Source organism: Chiloscyllium plagiosum, unplaced genomic scaffold (genome assembly GCF_037043375.1).
Source record: "Chiloscyllium plagiosum isolate Xiang-an unplaced genomic scaffold, Cpla_swu_hap1 HiC_scaffold_10, whole genome shotgun sequence".
Taxonomy (NCBI): Eukaryota; Metazoa; Chordata; class Chondrichthyes; order Orectolobiformes; family Hemiscylliidae; genus Chiloscyllium; species Chiloscyllium plagiosum.
Genome location: NW_028270148.1, coordinates 112,171,322 through 112,188,068, shown reverse-complemented (window position 1 = coordinate 112,188,068; position 16,747 = coordinate 112,171,322). Strand labels below are relative to the sequence as shown.

At 37.3% G+C, this 16,747-nt stretch overlaps 1 protein-coding gene across 3 annotated transcripts in view; it reads left to right on the top strand.

Annotated features, from left to right (window-relative positions):
- tasp1 (taspase, threonine aspartase, 1) overlaps positions 1-16,747 on the top strand; it is a 97,139-nt gene that overhangs the window by 6,011 nt on the left and 74,381 nt on the right. For all 3 annotated transcript variants that reach the window (XM_043696630.2, XM_043696634.2, XM_043696632.2), the window contains exons 4-6: positions 2,341-2,461; positions 8,648-8,732; positions 15,481-15,560. In XM_043696630.2, coding sequence (XP_043552565.1) covers positions 2,341-2,461; positions 8,648-8,732; positions 15,481-15,560 — 286 coding nt within the window. The remainder of the gene's footprint in view (positions 1-2,340; positions 2,462-8,647; positions 8,733-15,480; positions 15,561-16,747) is intronic.

Genomic DNA, 16,747 nt, shown 5'->3' with positions numbered 1-16,747 from the left:
CTGTGTTATCAGTTGTCTGAACCCTTTTGGTCAGCAGCCATAGGACAACACTCAAATGTTGGATGAGCATTGTCTCCTTTTACACCTTTTATCTGAGGGTTAGTTTTCCAATCTTTTTAAGAACAAATACTACAAATTTTAACACTGGGGTGCATTTGGCACCAAATGAATTGTTGATGCTTGTTCAATGGACGTTGTGACCACTTTTTATAATTTTTTCCCTTTAGTTTTCATATGGTAGAATTCTTTGGTAAGTTTAAGTACTGCTGTAGTAGCTGTTAAGTGTAATCTTATGCTACACAGTAAATTCAGTTTTTAAAGATCCCCAACGTCAACGATGTTTTTGCTGAGATAACTAATCCTGACAGCTTGTATTCCATCAGGTTTAAATTATAATGAAGACTGAAAATAATGTTAGTACATTTGCATTAGAAAATGTTTAGGTGACATTCTTTTTAATCCTTCAGAAGTATTAAATGTACACCTAAAACAAAACCCCTGTCTCTTTTTATCTTATTGGTGAAACCCATTGTTATTGGTGTAACTATTTTTCTAATTTTTGTGTTAACGGGTTTTTCTTTTCAACTTAATTTTGTTATACTCACTTGAATTGGAATTGAGATTCAAACTATGGTGAGGGAAGGATACAAAATAGAATTGGTCATTTTGAATTCATGATCAAACAATAACCGATCGTGCACAGACTGATGTAATGAAAATTTTCACTGTCTTCTGGTAAAGGACTCTGGTTTTGTGGTTTTAGTCATGGCCCCCAGCATGAAACTGCCCCAAAATCAGTGCCAATTTGCAATCTCACTTGAAATGCACACAATGACTTGTAGGAAATGGGAAAAATCTGAGACTGGCACAACTTTGTATTTGCAGCAGGACAGAGAAAACTATTGTCTACATTTAACTGTGCTACACCCCACCTGAATTCTTGATCCTGACATTTGGCCTTTAAACTGGGGCATGTATTTTTAATATCTTTCCTTGAGCAGAATTCCAGACCAAATAAGAAAAGAGTGCGGTACTTGAAGCAGCCAAATTGAAATCTATTCCTCTATAATTTTTCTTTTTAAAAAGTCATCAAAGGTCTGCGGTTAAGCTTTTATAGTGACATGAATGTTTTTTAGTTTTTAGGATTGTATTGATTTTCCTTCAGACATATATTACTTTTTCATCTGTATGAACTATTACAACAAAGGGTGTGGTCAAATATTTCTGCTTGCTCTCTTTAAAGTCTTTACTTGTGTTCACTGCAAATGGTAGCTTTCACAGAGAAGCTTTTATCTCTGCTGAATTGAAATATGGAAAAGAAAGGACTCTTAGCACCTTGCTAGTCATTAAGACGATGACATATTTTATTGAGTTAACTCCCTTTTTGAAGAAGCCTGTTATAAACTACAATGAAATGTATTTTTAAAGTTGGAGCGAATAAATGTTTAATCCAGTAGGCAATACAAATAATTTGATTCTACATTGTGTTATCTGGTAATCATGATATAGAGATGCCGGTGTTGGACTGGGGTGTACAAAGTTAAAAATCACACAATACCAGGTTATAGTCCAGCAGGTTTATTTGGAAGCACTAGCTTTCGGAGCGCTGTTCCTTCACCAGGTGATGAAGGAGTAGTGCTCCGAAAGCTAGTGCTTCCAATTATAACTGTTGGACAATAACCTGGTATTGTGATTTTTAACTTTATTTGGTAATGACCAGATGAACATCCTGAGTAAGGCTTCATTCCCTTTTCATTGAGAATCATCTTTACGTACCACTGTGATGGAGTTGTCTTGCAGTTCTGAAGCTTTCCTCTCCCACTCCAACAGTTAAACACTATTTGAAAGGAGGAGATAATTGCTCTGCTTGACAGTGATATTGAAAAATTGACTATGGAGTATTATGTATTTTGGAATCTGGTTAATCCTCCAGCCTTTTCCATAGTCTGAATGGAAGTACAACCCCTTCTGTAGCAGAATATCTGCACTAAAGAGTCTAAGTGACAATGTTAAAATGCATTTTGATGTTAACAAAAGACTCCAAAACAGTTATCTATTGGTTTGATACAAACTTTGAAAAACAAAGTATTGGCCGCCTTTGTTTGGATAGCATCATGAGTGCATTCTAAGAATGCGGGAAAGTAATACTAAGTGGATAATGAATACTGTGACCATCCTGTAGCATGTGATATGAAGCAATCTCAATTCCTTAAACTTGGATTCAGGCCATCTGAATTTCAGGCCTCCACGTGAAGAACAGGAAAATAAATGCACATTTTATTTCCTCTGCATGTTGCAATGGAAGAATGTAATTTAAAATCAAACCATTTTCTGTTTTAGGACTCTCCTTTCACCAATGCAGGCATGGGATCCAATCTTAATCTGTCAGGGGATATAGAATGTGATGCCAGTACAATGGATGGAAAATCATTGAATTTTGGGGCTGTTGGAGCACTCAGGGGTATGTACTTCTTGACTACTATAGCAAATCTCTTGCCATCAAGTAATTTATCTAATTCTCTTGAAGTCACCACTGAATCTTACTTCCATTACCTGTTCATATAGTAAGTTGTTGTAAATGAATTGTATTTCCTCATGTTGCATCTGCTAATCATCCTGAAATCTTTTGTCCAACGTTCACTGGTAAGTTTCTCCCTATCCTGACTGTCAAAACCTCATGATTTTAAACATCTCCAACAATTCTCCACCTAACATTCTCTTCTCGAAAGAGAACAACCCTAGCTTGTCTATCTCTCCAAAGAACTGATGTCTCTTATTTCTGGTATTTCCTTTAATGCCTTAAAATTCTTAAAGCATGGTGCATGAATAGCTCTACTCTAGGTGAGGTCCAACTAATGCTGTATAAAAGTTTTCTTCCTTGTGTTGTACTCCATGCCTCTGGATAAAGATATGGCTCCTGTACACTGCTGATTTAGTGGCATTTTCCACTTGTCCTGCCATCTTTAAAATTTGTGTACATACACATGTCCCTCTTCTTGATTCCTCTATTATAGTATAGGAGTTGGGATGTTATGTTAAGGTTGTACAGGACATTGGTGAGGCCGTTTTTGGAGTACGGTGTCTGGTTCTGGTCTCCCTGTTACAGGAAGGATATTATTAAGCTGGCGGTGGTTCAAAAGAGATTTATCAAGTTGTTGCCGGGCATGGAGGTTTTGAGCTGGAACTGAAGATAGGCTGGGACTTTTTTCACTGGAGCTTAGCAGGCTGACAAGTGACCTTTTTATAGAGGGTGATAAAATCATGAGGGGTATAGATAAGGTGAATGACAAATATCTTTTCCCTAGTGTTATGAAGATGTAGGAGTATACTGTGCCTTTTAACAGAGTGAAGGGCTTAGAAGTTACATTGTAACATTTGATCCAGTAGCTGGTTGCCTGGATACAAAAACAAATTCGAATTCGGCCAATCAGTTTTAAATTATAGCCCAAAAATACCAAACTCCAATCCAAGTTTGAATTTAGTATTGACAATATTAAAAGCCAGTGACACAATCCGATGCTTTGGGGTTATAAGACCAGGAAACCATCTGCAGACTGCCTGGAAAAATAGCTTTCTTAAAGGTACATTTATCGATCAGTGACCTGTGAAACAAATCCCTAAGAAGTAGTAAATCTAGAGAGGAAGATACCAAGAGAAGATTCAACAACTGGCTGGTTTTGAAATTTGAATTTTAGTAAATCTTAATCGGGGTTTTATTGGACTAGTATTATAGAAGGGAAAATAAACGATAGGTTAGAGGAAGGTTTTGTAAATTGTTGTAAGTTAACTATTCTCTGTTAGACTTTTAAAAATTAAAGTTGTTAATTTTTACTTAGTGACTTTTGGGATCGTTTTTTGCCTCTCTAAGTTTTAACAGATTACAGCATGCTTAAATCATTTCTGTGGCGCAGCTTTAAATTAACAACGGTGGTTTACCCCATGTCATAACATTAGGGTGGAGGATTTCAAGACTAGGGGGCCTATTTTTAAGGTGAGAGGAGAAAGATGTTAAAGGAGACATGAGGTTCATTTTAAAAAAACTTGTTTGTGTATGGAATGAACTTCCTGAAGAAGTGGTGGACATGGATACAATTACAACATTTAAAAGACATTAAGTATATGAATAAGAAATGTTTGGAGGGATATAGGCCAAGCGGAGACAGAGGGACTAGTTTAGATTGGGATTATGGTCGGCATGGACTGGTTGGACCCAAGGCTATCTGTCTGACTCTCCTGCTTGGATTGTTCAGTTCATATTACCTCACCTTGTATTCCAGATAATTGAGTTCAATTCCATATGCCAAATACCTGCCGTTGTTGTCCTCCATATTTGGTGTATTTACAAGTTCTGAAATTATTCCCTTCACTCGAGTAGGTCATAGTATACATCAAAAAGAGCAATGGCCATAATATTAGCCAAGGGATTACTCTTCAATGCGTGTCCCTAATCAGGCGTCAATTGCTCTCTGCTTGCTGGCCTTAAACAACTTCGATGTCCAACAGCACAATGATTACTATGTGCACAGTAATAACTGCATTACCTTTGTCAACTGCCTCTGCAAGTTTATTAAATAATTCAGTCGATTAATTTCAGTTTCTGTATCACACCCCCACCACATACTTTAATGTGCCTGATTTCATTCAATAGCTTCATTTTCCAAACAATTTTGCCCAGATTGTCTTCAGAAAATTTCAGAATGTTATCAAGAATTTCATATGATTGGGCCACACATTTAGGGGTACTCCACAAACAGGCTGCCATAAATAAGTATATTTAGAAAGTTTTAATTTATCCTTTTGCATGTTAAAAGTACACCCATCATCCATACTAAAAATAATTATTACATTCATTATTCCTTAATTTGGCATCTTCTAGATTATATTCTTCTCCTCATCCAAGTACTGCACAGGAGAGTAGATGTTATTTAGCAACCAGCTCTGTTCTTCTAAAGATATTAATTTTGCACATGGCCTTTTCTTAAACCCCTCATTTCCAGGGCAGAACGGGGCTCTTGGTTTTGGCAGATTTCTGCTAAACACTCATTTTGTAGTTCTACTAATATCAATCTATTGTCTTTTCCTATTTGCTTGCTACTCCTGCTCAAATTCCCTTATCCCATACTGGATGGACTTTAACAAATGTATATATGCAAGTACTTTGTCCATTCTATGATGCAACTTGCTAGGTGACTTATAGTGCCATATAAATCTAAGTTTTGTTTTTATGGCCTTGACCACAGATTGCTTTTTCCTATCTCTCACCATTCCACATCTCAACATGAGGCCAACTTCACTTTTTGCACTGAGGAAATCTCTTCCAAGTCATTGACAACTGCACTTTCAGACAACCAACTGCCTACACTTTATCTTGCATTTGTCATGCTTCACCTGTCAATTTGTTCAATCACTCCCTCACCCTCCGCTTTGATCCCCTCAATTACATGTAAAGCATTACTCCTGGTAAAGCATTACTCCTGGTGAAGCTTCAAGTTTGCATCAGTCAAGTTGAAGAGGCCTAAATTTGTGCAAATGTGATGTACAGTTGGTTCAACAGTTTATAACGCAACTGGCAAAACACATCAAACATTGAGATGTCTGTCATCTACAAAAACCAGCCACTACATAAATCATTCTGGATAGCAATGACATTCTTAGTTATTCATTCAAAAGAGATACAATCACTTTATACCTCAAAAAAAAAGCAAAGAACAGTCTGCACTGGAAATCAGAAATTGCTGGAAAAACGCACAAGGTTTGGCAGCATTTGTGGAAAGAAAATACTGAATGTTTTGGCTCTAGTGACTTTCCTTCAGAACTTTATACCTCGTCTCACCTTCAAAAATATTTTCTGGGAGCTCATGATTTCAATGGCATTAAGACTGAAACACTTCAGTCAATTGTACTTCATTTTCTTCCACCTCTTTTTTTTTTTTCCCTTCTTCCTTTCACTATTGGTGACTGTAGAACTCTCATTCCAGAACGCTCTCATCAGACTCTTCTATCTCTCCAGCTGCCTCCCTCCAAGGTACTTTTCGAAATTCATCTATTTGGTCACCCTTTTTTTGATTTCTCATTCTTTAGCTCAATATCCATTTTCTCTAAAACAGCTTGATTTATGATGCTGTTATAAAAGCACTATATAAGTGCAGTTTGTTGTTGGGTATGTGGAAGAATGCAGTGTACTTGGTGCTCCCATTCAACATGTATGAAATTTGAGGTTATTGTGTTCTCGTACTGGAGGCAGCAGAGATTCTCAGATATATTTGATCAAGAGTTTTTAAGGATTAATTTGTAGCATTTTCATATCTTTTGATATTATATTCCCTCCATAATGTTAGTCCTAACATAACATAACAATGTAAAAATTGTTTTGCAGGCTGGGTTTTTCATGGATGTTGAGTACTGAATTGATTTGATTTTTAAGCAGCTTGCAATTCCTAGAAAGAAGATGCTCTGGTAACCTATTCAACCTAATTGAAGAGGAAATGCTGTGACAAGATGAATAATAAACAACTTCACAAAAGCTGGTACAAATTTATGGAAAAGAATTATACCAGTGAGGAGTTATGACTTAAATCAAGAATGAACACCTTTTTAACACTTCCATTCCAAAAGATGATGGTCATTGCCATAATGAAGCATTGTGACAAAACACTCAATAGTACAAGACAAAAATACTGTTAAATTCGTGTAACACTTTGCTCAAGTTTTTTTTTAAATAAATCTGTTTGTATATTTTCTAAATCAAGAGTACATGGCTGCTAGCTGTGTCATTATTTTTTTTTTAACCACCAATGAGCTTGACCACATAACTTAGTCAGTTATTTGTTATGTAAATGTTAGAAAAATAAAATTACACAGCTGGTAACCATGTGTTTTCCTTCTTTGTTGGAGTTGGAAGAATGATTTGCAATATGATATTTATGGTGTTAGAATACTGAACAGGACCTTGTTTCAAGCATAGTTTTATAAATTTATATGGAGAAAAGATGAATTTGAAATTAATAATCATGTAATAGAAGTTGTATGTTGCTGAAGTTAAGTTGATTTCATACCAGTTGAGCATCTAATCCTACCTCATTAACTCCCTCAATCTACCGCATTTATCACATTGCATCTAAAGATCACTAATATTTAGGGTAAGAGACTTTACAAATCTCTTTCCCTCACATCTTTTCACATTTCCGACTGAATTTTGTTGAATTCTAAACCCTAAATTCCCCTTGTAAAAAGGTTAATGTTTTTTTTTGAGCCTGTCATTTTTTGTATTATCTGTCCTACTGATCTAGTGCCTATTAATCAATCAAATGTTCCCTTTTTTTTAAACATCTCTTTCTTGAATTGAAACCGTATTCTCCACTTCAGTTTCTATATGACAAGTTTGCACATTCTCCATGTCTGCATCGGTTTCCTCCAGGTGCTCTGGTTTCTCCCACAAGCAAATGATGTGCAGGTTAGACGGATTAGCAGTGGGAATGCATGGTTTCAGGAGTAGGATAGGTCTGGGTGGGATGCTCTTTGGGTCACTGTGAACTCAATGGGCTGAATGACCTGCTATATTGTATGGATTCCATGATTCTAAGAACTTTATGGGACCCAAATTCTCCCATAGCACTCGTTATTTAAACATAACATTCTGATTTTAATAAATTATTTGAACAACTCAAAAATTGGCACACAAGATGCAGCCATAGAGCATTTTCTGTACTGAATAAATCTGTGCATGGTCCACAGAGTATGTTGGAAGTATCAAGAAACATCACATTAAGGCAGCTATAGTTTGAGATTAAGTTCACTGTCAAAAGCCATGTCATCTTTACTCCTTCAAATCTTGACCCTTCAATGAGATTACAATATAGAATTGTATGTCTTGCATTTTTATTATAAAGATTATTTATCCTATTATGAGGGTGTGCAGGTCACGGCAGCAAATCCTATCTATAGGCTATGGCCATGTCTTGACCAAGTGCTGCAGAAAAGAATTCAGGTCTTTTTGGTTTGGAATTGTGGGCAAGTGACTTCACGCCTATTGTTTGTCATCTCCTGAAAAGTGTAACGAAGACTTTTAAACTACATAGTTTTAAGGGTTCTCGAGTTCTGCTCTAGTTCATATTCTAGGGTCCTAGAGCAAATTTGTGTATTCCCGAATGAAGAGCTATACATGTTTTGTATGTTATCTTCTACACAAACTTGGTCTGTCCTTCTGTAGATATCTGTATTGAGAAAAAAACATCCATTATTTTGAGCCTTTTTGAATATGTGCAAAAACAAAACAAGCAATATAATGAGAATTAATTATGAAAGTTTTACTTTAAGCTAAGTATGAAAGTGGATGACTAGTTGCATCTCATACAAATAAAGGAATTGCTAACATAGTTATTTCTGGATTGGTTGGTTTGTATTTTAAAGGGACTTTGTGAAATTGGGATGAATGGGCCAAGACTACCAAAGGGAAGGCAGAGTTGCATTTATGTAGCAGCTTTTACAAACTCAATGTCGCAAACACTTGGCAGCCAGTGGGCTACCTTTGTCATGTAATGAAGTGCAGTAAGAGGAATATAAAATTACTCTGACTAAAATGTATTAAAGGTACTGCTCAGCATTTGTGAGGTGAAGTATATTAAATGGTATCTAATCTTATTTTTAGGGGTCAAGAATCCAATCTTAGTTGCAAATAAACTGTTAAATGAAGCACAGAAGGGGAAGCTCTCTGCTGGCAGAATTCCTCCCTGGTAATTTTTTTTTCTGTTATTGTGCTTTGGCTTTACAATGCATCATAGTTTCTCAATTTGTGTGTAACTACAATACTTGATGTACACTTAACTAGAATACTTAAGCATTTATCCTCAGTCATTTATGCAATTCAGGCATATATAGCTGTGTAAATAGAACTTTTAATCTTTTGTTTCATGTTCTAAGAAGCATCCTCTTCTTGCACTGATACGTGTCAGGAAGAAAATTAACTGCCCTAAATTGTAGTCAATAAAGAAACAACTGCTTTTCGGGATCTATATTTTTTCTCATTACCATCTAGAGGACGTTATGCAATAGTTGTGTTCCACTGCAACCTCGCGCTATAGAAAATTGCACTGGAGAAGATGGTGCTATGGAAAACCCTCCATATCCATTCAGCAAAATGATTGCATTATGCAAACAACCACAATTCATCAGTTGTGTTATAGCCAATTTGTGGTGATGGTACGTGCGTTATAGAAGAACCACCAGCATTTTAAAATAATGGAACAAAGTGACATGTGCTTCAGAAAGATATAAAGCTTCTTCAAGATATCATGAGCAAATGATAGATGCAACTGGAAACTAATTTTATTTCTATATCCATGCTACCACAGGACTTAAAATTAGTTGTTATTTAACTGTTAGTATAACATACTGTTATAAAACATTCCTAGATACTTTACAGGAAATCACTAAACAAAGTTTAACACTGAGACATCAATGAAATGACTTAAAATACTTCAAAGTTTTATTAGCAGTCTTGGGTAACCAGCCAAGTGAAGTGCTGTGAAAAATAATACAAATATGTAGATCCCAGTGGAAAAAACTCAAGCAGCAGAATACATAAATGTCACTGAGCTCATAAGGTACAACGTAAAATTTGTCTTGTAGCTTTTCCACATTTTTGCTGTAACCTTTCTTTGCCCAGGGCTTTTTATTGTTTTTCTGACACCCAATTCACTCACTCCCATAATTTTCTCTGATCTTTTCCTTTGATTTCTTTTGAGGCTGCTGAGCAAGAATCCACCCACATGTTGGATGGATGATGGAGAAGAGATGGTTTACTGTTATCTTTTATATTTGCCTAGCACATTGAGATCATTTCAGTAAAGGCAGTAAAGGAAATCTGAAATAAACGCAATATTGGAGAAACTCAAACAGGTCTGGCAGCATCTGTGCAGAGAGAAAAACAATTAACATTTTGTGTCGAGTGTTTCCCTTCAGAACTGGGAATCATACCGGACTCAATTGTTCTGTCCTTTCTCATTCTAGGCTGTTCTGAAGTATATAGGAGCTCAAAATATTTGACGTGTCAAGCATGTTTCACAAAACGTATAGACCTGTGATTCTGACTTCGGGGTAGTTGTACGTTATTGGAAGTGATTCTGAAAACTTTGATTTATATGCATTTGGAAAGGCAAGGAATGATTATGGTTTTGTGTGAGGACCATGTGTCTCACAAACTTGTTTGAGCTTTTTTGAGGAAGTAACCCAGAAGATTGAGGGCAGAGCATCAGACATTGTGACAGGGATTGGTGCTGGGTCCACTTTTATTTGTCATTTACATAAATGATTTCAATGAGAATATAGAAGGCATGGTTAGTAAATTTGTGGATGACACCAAGATTGGTTTTAAAAATGTGGACAGTGAAGAAGGTTATCTAAGAGTACAAAGAGATCTTGATCACTTTTGTGTCAATGGACTAAGGAGTGGCAGATGGATTTTAATTTGAATAAGTGCAAGTTATTGCATTTTGGTAAAACAAATAGGCAGGACTTGTGCAATTAAAAGCAAAGCAGGCCTTGGGTAATGTTGTAGAACAGAGAGGTATAGGGGTTCAGATGCATAATTATTTGAAGCTTAAATCACACACACACTGGTTAAGAAGGCATTTAATTGCTCAGACCTTGAGTTGGGATGTTGGTAAGGCCTGGTCTGGAGTACTATGTGCAGTTCTTGGCTGCCTTGTTATGGGAACAATGTTAAGCTGGTGAGGGTTCAGATGAGATTTACCAAGATGTTGCTGGGAATGGAGGGTTTGAGTTATAGGGTGAGGCTGAATAGGCTGGAACTCTTTTCCACTGGTACGTAAGAGGTTGAGGGGTGACCTTCACAGAAGTTTATAAAGTCATGAGGGTTTGGTTTGTTCATTTGTGGGCATTGTTGGCTGGCCAGCATTTATTGCCATCCCTAGTTGCCCTTGAGAAGGTAGTGGTGAGCTACTTTCTTGAACCGCTTCAGTCCACCTGCTGTGGGTTGTCCCACAATCCCATTAGGGAGGGAATTCCAGGATTTTGTCCCAGCAGCAGTGAAGGAATGGCAATATGTTTCCAAGTCAAGATGGTGAGTGACTTGGAGGAGAACTTCAAGGTGGTCATGTTCTCATATATCTGCTGCCCTTGTCCTTCTAGATGACAGTATTCATGGGTTTGGAAGGTGCTGTTTGAGGACTTCTGGTGAATTTCTGCAATGCAGCTTGAAGATCGTGCACACTGCTGCTACTGAGCGTTGGTGGTGGAGAGAGTTGATGTTCTGGATGTTATCAAGCTGCTTGAATGTTGTTGGGGCTATACTCATCCTGGCAAGTGGGGAGTATTCCATCACACTCCTGACTTGTGCCTTGGAAATGGTGGACAGACTTTGAGAATTCAGGAGGTGAATTACTTGCCATAGTATTCCTAGCTTCTGACCTGCTCTTGTAGTCGCTGTGCTTATGTGGTGAGTCCAGTTGAGTTTCTGGTCAATGATTACCCTCAGGATGATGTTAGTGGGGGATTCAATTTAGGTGACCATTGAATGCCATGGAGCAGTGGTTTCATTGTCTCTTATTGGTGATGGTCATTGCCTGGCATTTGTGTGGTGTGAATGTTACTTGCCATTTGTTAGCCCAAGTCTGGATATTGTCCAGATTTGGTTGCATTTGAATATGGACTGCTTCAGTATCTGAGGAGTCACAAATGGTGCTGAACATTGTGCCATCATCAGCAATCATCACCACTTCTGACCTTAATGATGAAGGGAAGGTCTTTGATGAAGCAGCTGAAGATGATTGGGCCTAGGATGCTACCCTACAGAAGTGCCCTGGAGCTGAGATTACTTTTTTCCTACAACCACGACCATCTTCCTATGTGTCAGGTATGACTTCAACCACTGGAGAGTTTGTCCCCGAAACTCATTGATTCCAGTTTTGCCAAGGCTTCTTGATGCCACACTCACTCGAATGCAGCCTTGATGTCAAGGGCTGTCACTCTCACTTCATCTCTGGAGTTCAGTTACTTTGTTCATGTTTGGACTAAGGCTGTAATGAGGTCAGGAGCTGAGTGGCCCTGGCAGAACCTAAACTGGGCATTACTGAGCAGTTACTGCTGAGGAGGTGCTGATAGATGGGGTCATCAACAGTGCTATCACTTTACTGATGATCGAGAGCAGATAGGGTGAGTGGCAGGTGTCTTTTCCCTAGGGTGGGGAATTTCAAGACCAATGGGCATATTTTTAAGCTGAGAGGAGAAAAATTTAAAGACAAGGGGCAATCCTTTTACAGTTATTAGTGTGTGGAATGAACTTTCAGAGGAAGTAGTGGGATGTGGGTATATTTATGTTTAAAAGACATTTTGATAAATTCATGAAGAGGAAAAGTTCGAAGGAGTATGAGTCAACTGTAGTGAGGAAGAAGGGCTTATGCCCGAAACGTTGATTCTCCTGCTCCTCGGAAGCTGCCTGGCCTGCTGTGCTTTTCCAGCACCACACTTTTCAACTCTGGTCTCCAGCATCTGCAATCCTCACTTTCTCCTAGTAGATTTTAATGGATGGCAAATTCATCAGCTGGCTTTACAGAATTCCTACTTCCAAGAAGTAGGAATTCTGTAAAGCCAGCTGATGTCTGTTCTGAACAATTACATGTTTGGTACATTATCTTGATTCTGTCTGAGTGTATAAGCTATATGTGCTTTGAATTAATTTCGGTTAAACACCTGCTTTAGGAGATGGACTTGTAATAACAATGAACTTCAAAAGAACGTGAGATCAGAAACAGGCTATTTTTGTCAGGCATGAGCTCACAGAAAAAGTTTAAAATATAGGGTATCACTGGAACAGTATGTTGGTTATTTGGATGCACATCTCAAATATTGAAAAAAGTGGTGACTGGAAATAACTTAGTATTTTCAAGAGGAGTGGGATTGCTGTGATGGATATGGTTTGCCAGTTATCCCTTGTTAGTTTCATTTCCTGTTCTGACACCAGCTCTGGTTATTAAAATATTTTTCCAATATCCTTTAACTTTTTCTTGCTCTAAATGGCACATCAAACATTTGCTTCTCTTTCATTAGGTTGACTTTGACTTTCTATTTGGAAGGTTTGAGCTACAACGATTTCTATAGCTGAGGAGAGGCTTGGGTTCTGTTTGCTGTCCACAGGGACACCTCCAGGTATTATGGGAAACAAAGTAAGCGTAGGTATAGAAAAATCCATTACTAGCTCACCTGGCTGGAAAAATGTCAAGGTTGTCCATGATTCACAAAACTTTCTCTAATATTGTTCATTAGTCTGTACTTATCGGGTTTGTTGCTATAAAACTAATTTTACTAGAAGAAGCAGAGGCTTTGTCTCCAATTTTCAATTAATTACAGCAACTCTTAGGTTTGAACAGGATAGTCAAACTAAGTTGATACTGGACAAAATAGGTGGAAGATGTTCTGACTATGAAGTTCTTCATCAACATTTGAACCCTCTTTGCAAGAGGAATTGAGTGAGTGCTTTCTTCTCAGAATTTCTTGTAGAGTTCCTTTAGTGCTATATCTTCAGCTTTTGAGATTTATTTTGTTTGTTTTTGCAGCTTGTTAAGTTTTCACTGTTAATGGCTATGTCATTAGCTTAAGTGGAACTGATCGAGAAGTGCAAGTCTAGATCTCATCAGCAGGAGAAGCCAGGGCAATTTTGGTATCTGATCCATTTTGTTCCAATTTCGATTCAACTGACTTGTTAAAGATCAGTAGATAATAGACTGATTTTCCTGTAGACCTATATTTCTCCTCCGAAGAGAAAGGTAGGCTTTGACCTTCAAAAAATTTAGAATCACAGAGCTCTTTCTTGAACATTACTTCTTTTCTTTAAAGAAAAGACACAAATGTGAAAGAGAGGTGTACTCACAATCCCTAGAATTCTACTGGGACTAAGAGCTAAATTGAGAACTGGCAACATAAAGTAAGTTTTTTTTAAAATTTTCTTGACTGTAGAAAACTAAGGGATAGACGAATTGAGATGTAAAAAGATCAAAAGATTGATAGAATAATCAGAGATATATTTGATGAGGCAGTCCCAAACAAGGATTCATTAACCCCAAAATTGTAGTTCAGCTGTCAGGGATGATATAAGAATCACTTACTCATAAAATGGATCCTAGAAATGTGGAACTCTGCTTATCCCTGCACAAGGTAAGTCAGTTGAAATTTTTTAAAACTGAGGACGAAAGATTCGTTTAGTAAACATATTGAGGTATGAAACCAAGGTGGGTAAATTGAAGTTGGGATATATATCAGCTGCAGTTTTGTTGAATGGCAGAATAGACTCAAGGGGTTGAACACTCCACTTCTGGTGAGATGGCATAAATAATTACAGACCTGTTAGCCTATTAACAGTAAAAAGTAAAATAATGACATTTTTCTGAAGAACTTTACAGAGCAGCAATTTTATTGGAATAGCTTGATGCAGTAATGAAGGGGAAGAAGCTGCCTTTTAATAACAGTTTTTAATATTTTTTCAAAATTTTTTTCCTCGCTCCTACAACAACTTCCATCAGTTACAATATCTCTGCTGCTATCGACTCAAATTTGTGTGTGCATGCTTTTTTGAAATGCTTTGTTCCTAGTACGTCAATCCAGTAATACTGCTGCCTTCACATTTTCAGGTTCGAATCTTGCAAAGTTGTGATTACCTGATACCCAATGCCTTTCATGAAATAACAATGACTAAATTTGGCTTCATGTCTTACACTTTCCCTTTCACTACCAGTGGAACTCCTTAATTCTTCTGAGTTTCTCCTAAGTTCCTTGATAGCTTTGAGACTCACTTTAACGATTTCTCACATGACTTAATCTATTTCCTATATTATTCTTTTATGAAGTACATTTGGATGTCTATATATTATTGACACCATAGAAGTATAAGTTGATTGTACAGATGCTTATGGAAAATGTGATACTTTCTCCAATCAATTTTTAAACTCACAGCTAGTTAAAGTAAGAAACTAGAAGTCATTCTCTGCTCCATGTTAGATTTATTTACCAAGTGTGATACCTGACAGCAATGTCAATAAGTGTCTCTTTGAAAAAAAGTAGTCAACAAAATGATAAACTGTTTGAAAGGGGTATTTTTGTTTATTGTAACAAAAACCAAAATCATAAAAGGAAACTTGCCAAATTCAAATAATGTGATTGTTTTTAATGTGTTCCAGACCTTGTGAAGCCTACCATTTATGGTAGGTCTCAAGGGTAACAATGAATACTGCATGCTTACTCTCCAGGGACACCTGGACATGGCTATGATCACGAGAGAGGCAGGCAGCCCTCCATCTGTTGGACTTTTTATTAATCTTTCCTTGCACAAGTCATTGTCCAATGAGTGTTCCCTAGTTGTAGACACTTAACCCTTGTTTATGCAATTAACATCAATCTTCTTTTTGATTACAAATTTAGTATATATGTGGGTTTTTTTTTGGAGCTAACAATGTTCTCCCTTTCCTTTAGTTTTTTAGTTGGAGAAGGGGCTTACAAATGGGCAGTGGATCATGGAATTGTTCCGTGTCCTCCTGACATGATGGCAACAAGTAAGAAGTTCTCAGTTTGCTTTCAAATTAGTTTCAAAATTGCCAGAGTTGTTTTGGGGTCGGTGTGGAGAGAAAATAAAATTGTTCATTCCAATAGAAAATGCATTTAAATTTACTGTACAGTCCTGTCACATTTTTGGATGTTGATGTTCATAACAAGTTTTTCAAAAAGCTAATTGTTTGGAAAGAGAAGTGTTTTACTTTTAGTGTCTTGAGAGGTAGCCTAGTTCCTAACCTCTGACTTTGACTTTGTGGGATTGTAAGGCAATAGAGTTATATGATGAGAACTTTCTACATTTAATCCATTACTTTTTATTGCTGATAAGTATTCAGTCATTCACAATATCTGGAACAGTGATATTTAGCTCAGTTGTTTAATGCTTATAATAAAAAGTAGCAAAATGATACCTGACCTGTACAATGCAGTTTGTGGTTCAAATGGCTATCAAAAGGGCATCGCAAAGTGCAGAAATGTTCGTAAGGATTTGATTGAAGGCTAGAAGACCACCACGAGAATTCAGTTTGCTGTCTTTCTGATATTGTTCTAAAGGACCTCTGTTGGGAGAGTGCAGAACATTCTGAGAAGGGATTATAACAGCCAGAAGTTGCATTCAATGTGGGAACCGGTAACGTGGGAATGCAAAAGGTTGAGGACCTGCAGTCAGAATTTCAGGAGTGAGGGCAAAAGCTTAAAAGTAGCACCTGCAAGATTATTCACTTTAGTGTAGAAACATCCAGGTCGTAGGATAAAACTGGTTCAATGCATTAAGTGCAGGAGGAAGGGTTTCAGATTTCCTGCACTTTGGCCTCCGTTCTGAAGCTGAAGGGATCTGTTGTATTGCATCTCAATAAAGCTGGGCTTAAATCTTTGTTACTGGTACTCAAGGGAGGCTTGAAGTAAATTTATTAGGAGAATAGCAATATTAAGAGAGGAGAAACACGGTGCACAGGAGACCGGGAAATGTAGTTGGCACTAGAGTAAATAGCTTGGAAGTAGCAGTACACAATGGGTTTGAAATGTTTTACCTAAATGCGCAGAAATGGTAAATAGGGTTAGTGAGCTGTCAGCACAAAGGGTTTTAAGCAAGTAGCAATGATGGAGAACTGACTTTATGAAGTGAAAGTGGTAAACTTAATTTTCATGTTTGCAAATTATTGAGGAAAGGTGGGAAGGTTGCTAAGTTTGC